Source organism: Typopeltis vanoorti, chromosome 3 (genome assembly GCF_054136105.1).
Source record: "Typopeltis vanoorti isolate ZY-2024b chromosome 3, IOZ_Tvanoo_1.0, whole genome shotgun sequence".
In the NCBI taxonomy this organism is placed as follows: domain Eukaryota; kingdom Metazoa; phylum Arthropoda; class Arachnida; order Uropygi; family Thelyphonidae; genus Typopeltis; species Typopeltis vanoorti.
In genome coordinates, this window is record NC_143551.1 from 12,896,431 (window position 1) to 12,903,400 (window position 6,970).

General features: G+C 37.0%; 1 protein-coding gene across 1 annotated transcript; it reads right to left on the reverse strand.

Annotated features, from left to right (window-relative positions):
• Positions 1-4,093: 4,093 nt before the first annotated feature.
• Positions 4,094-6,755, reverse strand: LOC150107922 (patatin-like phospholipase domain-containing protein 2). Its single transcript, XM_090415442.1, has one exon. It carries the CDS (start codon positions 6,681-6,683, stop codon positions 4,653-4,655), a length of 2,031 nt encoding a protein of 676 aa, XP_090271568.1. The 5' UTR covers positions 6,684-6,755; the 3' UTR covers positions 4,094-4,652.
• Between the last annotated feature and the right edge of the window lie 215 nt (positions 6,756-6,970).

The following is a 6,970-nucleotide window of genomic DNA, read 5'->3' on the forward strand; positions in this document are numbered from 1 at the left end:
AGACAAATCAGCATATAACTTGGAAATAATACCACCGAGAGAGAGAGAACGTGTGTAATGTAAAATTACCGAAAGACTAGATATCTATAAGAAAGATATCAAAGAAACATTGATATCACTAAAGCGACCGGTGGCAAAATAATAAACATGATAAGAGATCGCTATCCAAACGGAAAGGCACACGAAAAGTATGAAATGAAGAAAAAAAAAAAAAAAAAGAGAGCGAGATGCCAGGAAAAGTTGAAACAATAAAATCCTTGCCAGCACTCACTCATCACTCATTATTTAAGGGGAAGGGACCTGGGTTCTATCGTCGGGCGCTCTCTACATTACAATAAAATACCATATCGCAACCTTGAGAATAATTTTTTTGTTTCATGTAAATCTCTTGATATTAAAATGATCCATTTCTGATACAGTGTGGATATTGTGCGATATATAATTTTATATAATTATAATTGCATATTTAATTGTAAGTGGGCATGAGTGATAAGTGGTATAAACACAGTAGATAAATTTTAATACCAGCTGAAAAATTCTCCCCCCATTAATCATTGTGGAGTTGAAGTGGCTTGAGGGCTCCCGAATAATGATGTGCTAATCACTATGAAACATTTCGTGGAGGACGACCATCCATGAAATATTCCAAATGTAGAATTTATGGAGTTTTTATGCGAAAAAAACTAATGCATCCCGAGCTAAGCAGAAAAGTATGTAAAGCATATTTTAATGCTCGTTTTCCTAACTTGAGAAACAGATTGGTCTCTAGATTAGTTCTTAGCGGAAGTTGTTCCCGAACGGCAAGCTAAGGGATGCTCCAACCAAAAGTTGTTAACTTTTTAATGTTTTTTGTTATTATTATTATATGCATATTTAGACATCCGACTGTAAAAGATTTCAGCGAAACCATCGAAAAATCTTTCGGAGGCCTTTCAAATCTAAAATAAATATTTAGTGACAATGAATCGATTCATTATAGCTAAGGCAATAAAAACTTAACTTAAATAATCGTTATGACTATAATAAGTTTAGTTTAGTTCTTTATCCAAGTGTAAGCAAACAAAGTTTGCGCCTGAAGCATCTTCAGGACTGAGGCAACTCGTAGTAAAGGTGGACCAAGCTCTCATCACTCCTTGTCTTAGTATCTCCCATAATGCAAAGCAAATCTCCTTGCGGATATGTATAAGGCTATGCATTAAGGGAAGGGCCACTAACCAGACCGGTTTCGACCTTTATTGAGGTTTCGTCAGTGGGAGACACACCCCGAGGTGGTGATATCAAGGTGGAAGCAATGGAGAAGTCATCTTTACCTATACGAGTTGCCAAAAAGTGTCTCACCCAGAGATGTAGCTAGCGGGGGAGGAAGGACGATCCTCCCCGGGCGGCACTTTGAACCTTTTTGAACTTTTAAAGTTAATTCTGAAATACAGTCTGGAGAACTCGTTTCCAAATATTGTAAAATACGACTGAGAATTTTCCTCACAATTTCTGTAAGTTTTGCTAGTTGTGAGAGGAGTTTTTCTAAATAAAACTGATTAAGAATTACCTATATTATTATGAAATGACTTCGCCAATGTCATCGACAATTTTGCTAACGGAAAAGCAAGAAAAATAACATTTCAGAATGTTGAAAGTAAAGTTTTACTTCAAAAATAAACATAGTGTTTTAATTTATTTTCATATACGTCGTTTTGACTTTTTGTAGTATTTTTGGTGTGTATGGAGAGGGGCGGCAAAAGCTTTAGCAACGCCACTGAACGTCCGTGAGTTTTCAGTGCAACTGATCCTGGCATCAACGGTTTCAGTCAGTATACCGAACAAGCTTCTTCTTCTCTGAAGCAGCCTTCCACACCTATTGTTTCCCAAGGACCACATCAACTATTCTAAAGAACCGTCAACAGCTTCTCAAACCTTTGGCCCTCACACACCCTGTTCATGTACTATAAAGTTCACAACGTCTCGTGTGTAGGATTGTTTTTTTTTTAAACAAGAAAATCATAACAGCTCACTACCCTAATGATGTTTGGAACAAGTTCGACGAACGCTGAGTTGAAAAGTCAAAATCTGATGTTCAACACCGGAAGCAGATTGACACCAGTGACAATGGAGGCGTGAACTAATGGAAGCAATTTTTGAAAATTTTTATTTCCTGAATGAATGCAAGAGATTCCTTACTGCTTTGAGGAAGTAGTATCTAGTTGTTAATTAAGTAAAGCTATTACTATCTGGTTAGTAATTATGTAAAGCTTTTCTCATTAGTCAGATTACAATAGCATTACTATAAATACACGTACTAACCACAGTAATATGACTATCTAATTAGTAAATATTTCATCCCAAGATACTTAGGATGAAATATTTACGAATTAAATAGTCATATTACTGTGGTTAGTACGTGTTTTTAGTGACGAATTCACCACAGGTTTCGTTATATAAATACAATAACATTATCTAACGGATTAAAGGGAACCTGATCAAACCTGGTCAGGAATGGCTCGCTCAGCGTGATTGCATTCGCAGTTTGAAATTGAACCCAAAATTTTGTTTGTTTCTAACCAGACATCTAAGATAGACATGACTGAAATCGAGAGTTTAAAAACTTTTAAGCGAAAACAAAAATAAGTAAACGATAAAAGACAATCAGAAAACAAAAAGTAAGTATTCTTAATATGGCGACACTATTAATTATCGCAACATGTGAATATGAAGTTGTGTTTAGTGTACACACTGTAGAACATACAATTTTGGTTTTGTAAAATTGCAATGATAGCAATTGTAAGATTCCAAATTTAAAATCTTACAAAATATGATTAATTTTCATTAAATTCAATCTCAGAAGCCGTTAGAATGCTCCGAATGAAGCTTTATGACCTCCTTCCTTTTCAAAGGTTATTGCTGAAGATCTCTGATATGAATCGTTATCACTCACGATATAAAATAGCGCTGATACAAATTGCTATCAGCGTATGAAATACGGATTGTGAATCATATACGGATCCTCCTACCGGATATTCTATAAACTAATGATTATCCTTTTTGGGGGGGGGGTACGTTTATAAAGAAGCATTTTTTAACAGGAAAATTGCCTTCTGTTAAATGTAGCCAGTAAGGAATTCCATTCACAATTTTATGGGCAGTATTCTTTCGCATTGTTTAGAAAAAAAGAAAATCATAACAGCACACTGCCCTAATAATGTCTGGAACATGTTTCCAAAGTTACGTCAGCAGAACGTTTTGTGAAACAAGAAATCAATTCGTGGAGGAATCGCAGAGTTCAATCCTTCCATGAACCTTTTGCAAGAGTCTGGCAAAAGTTTGTGTGAGCAGCCCAGCTTAGATCCAGATGGTAACTAAAGAACGAATAATAGTTACATTGATCTCCTCATTCACGTACTCAGTGAAAAATGAGAAAATTAGTTCATTATTGGTGTTTGCCGCAGTTTGTTCCATAGCTATAATTCATACGACGCAATTCGATGCATTGATATTTCATTCCTATTTTGCAGCACTGCAATTATGTCTCATCTAATCAGTATTATATGAAACACCGCTTTTTTTTCTTTCAGTCATAAATATCGCTGTGCAATATGACACCACTGCTGCCATCTACGCGCCGCATGCACAGATTATCAACACGGGTGATTTTAGTTTTGCTGTCACTGCTACATCACACTCCTCAGCTTGATGACACTTCCACATGTATGCAAAAGAAAATAACATTAGTAATCATAACAAGGAATGGGATAAAAGCAGTGACAGCTCCACAGTTACCCATCCTACTTTTTTCAGAAAATAATAATAGATGAATAAAGAAATAAAAAATCTGCATGACTAACTACTCCTGTTTCCAGCCGGTATTGAGGTTAGTACGTAACGATTTTAAATCGTTACATACCTGGTATCATTACAATGCAATAAGAGGCAAAACAATGTACATGTATTGCCTCTTATTGCATTTATAAAAAATGCCATCTTTGAAATAAATTCTTAGTACTAGTACTAAACTATAAAATCGCATTGTTGATTTGTTAACACACAGAAATAAGCGATTGTAAAATAAACTGAAAAATAAGACAATACACAAAAATTATCATCCTGATAATTTAATACATAATTCGACACTAAGAAACATTCTTTAGACACAATGCCTCGTAGCGGCGTTTATTTTAAATACATATATTAGAAACAAAATAATTCGATTTGGAAACTCGTCTGTACTTTGACCAGAATAATATCGAGCTTAAAAAATAAACAAAAAAATGAAAAGAGAAAACAGATTTCATAGTATTGAATTTTACATATCTTTTGGTATTGTGAGATAGTCTAAAATATGTAAGGAATAAAAATAAATTTGTAAAAACAGAAACAGGTAATAAATTAATAAGTCATTCTTTTAGCATTTAACATATTTTCATGCATTTGCAATAAATAAATAAATACAGCGATCGTGCTTGTTGCCAACATAATTATAAATTTCCATAATTGAAATTAAGAATTATCACACTCACTGGGGCGGGGGGAGTCTCGACAATTACCCCACTTCGCATACAATAAATAAACAATTAGAATTTACTTTTGAAAATATATTTACATCTAACATGCTTTTCTTTCTTTCTTTTATCATTTTTATTTTTTCCTATTCTGCAACGACTTCAATGTCTGGGCAGTTCCGTTTCTTTTGTTTGAATTTGCTCTAATTCGGTGACTTTTAATAAAAGATTTTCCTTCTCTTCGGAATTCTCAAAGATGTTTTCTTTCCCTGTACAAGGAGATCCGTATCCAAAGGGAGATTCCGATAGTTCATTTGCCCACTCGGTGTCCCATTCTAAACTGGAATTCGCTTCTTTTTCATCGGGAGGCATCAACACGCTGGCGTCATCGTCGCTTATGTTGAATATTTCGGTTACTCGCACCCTGTTGTTCTCGTCGGTGTAGTAAAAAGCCATCAATGCTTCATTGGAAGTCGTCACATCAAGGAGCTTCTCAAAAGTATCTGTATTTTGAGATTCGATGTTAGTATGAAAGTTGCCGATGCAGTCTCTTTGCCAGTTAAGAGCCCTGGTAGTAATATCAAGTACATTTTGCAGCTGATTATCATTATCTTTTCTTAGAGATTTCAATGCATCTTCAAGAGTCACATTTTCTTTTTCTGGAGTCTTGAAAGTTGGAGAAAGACCGACAGTAAAATCAAAGCGTAGATTTCCAAGGATCCTCTCTGGATTTACAGTTTCATCTACAGATTTCCCACGCTCAGGAAGACTGTAAGGTATTTGACCAAATCCAGCATAAGACTTTCGTTGCACCCTGGGTGGTGGTGAGAGCTTTCTAGGATCAGGAGACAAAAGTCCGTCGACCACATCTGCATTCTCATCATCGCCATCAGGGGTAGTTGCTGTAGTCCGAGATCCTGAAGATTCGCTCTCGTTGTAATTAAACTCAGTCACTGAAAGCTGACAGGAGAATATTGCTGTGTACTGAGGTTTTTCGTTTAAGATTCTTCTCAAAAGATTCTTTGGGAAGGCTAACAATGACTGTAGGCTGTTGCTTACTTTCTGATGGACTGCATTGAACAATCCTCGTAGATTGTGAACAATCGAAATGGCTCTTTCAATGGGTATGATGTATGACACTGTAGTAAGTAGTTGTTCTACTATCCGTTCAGACATCCTACTGAGTGTTCCTTTGTTATCTTGCTTACATGCTTCTTGTATTGCTGCTGCTACAGGTCCTGGAAGACTATCCACAAGTGCCGTTTGTAGTCTGTAGCGGCAGTCTGCGCAACCGTCGTAAGCATGGTCGCTAGGATTACTCTTCTGGGGTTCTTTGTTTTTTACCAAGGACTCCTTGTCAGAAAAATAAATACTTGAATGGACAGCCAAGCACCTTTTACATGATATAAGGTTGTTTCTTTGCAGAAATTTCAATGTATCGTCAAATCCTTGCTGACATATTTTGCTTAAAATTTCTGGATGTGGAGGAAACAACACACGTGCAAAACGATAGAGATTTCCGGGAGTTAATGCTATGCTTGTGTTTGAGAAATCGATTTGCACAATGTTAAAACCTTTATCTTCAGGACAGATGTCACTCTCTCCAGAAAATGGAGAAACAGTCACTGTATTCTCGTCCAGGACAGGTAAGTTGTTGCTGAATCCGCCGTCGATGTATCCGACTCCGTGAAATCTCGGTGGTGCAAATCCAGCATACACAGGAATGAAACAGCTGCAGATTAGAGCTTGGATAAGGTCTTCATTGGTATCGAATCTGCTAAGGAGAACATTTTCGCCATCTGATACCCTCGTGACGGAAACATGCAGTCTTCCATTTGCACGTAAGTGAGCGTCTGGAGGAAGCATACGACGTAGCCCAGACTGAACTATATGAACTAAGTGGAAACTTGGTTGAAAAGGTCCAAGACTTCCTTCTCGAGCTTTTACTGCGACTCTTAAAATCTCGCTGGTCACCTCGCCAAGAGATATGCCGGTCATCAAAGCACAAGCAGCCAGAGAACCCGCAGAAGCCCCGGCGATCTTGTTCACCACTATGTGAGGTGCATATTCCTTGATGCAACAGGCTACTCCGACGTGATAAATTCCCAGAAATCCACACCCAGAGAAAGATAAGTTCAGTTTCTCAGGGTATTGCCTCGGTGTCCGGTTCGCATCTACTACGTTGTTAGGCATGCTGTTTTGAAATTTGATTTCCACACCGGAATTTTCACTAAGACAAGAGCATTCCACTGTTAGCAAACACACACTCACATTGCTCCTTCACTGGTAATGAATTTTGGATTTCGCCACTCGCATACGCATACAGTCATAAGGTTATCGATGATATGAGACTGAGTCAACACAGTGATTAAGAATCATGACATCATCCCAATTTCAAATTACGTATCACAACGTTATCACTCAGCTGTTTTGATAAGATGTAATCTTATCACACGAAGAAGCTTATCACTCATTAAAAT

Bases quoted from the DNA above. Each gene is read 5' to 3' on its own strand.
- LOC150107922 (XM_090415442.1), bottom strand. From the start codon at position 6,683: ATGCCTAACAACGTAGTAGATGCGAACCGGACACCGAGGCAATACCCT.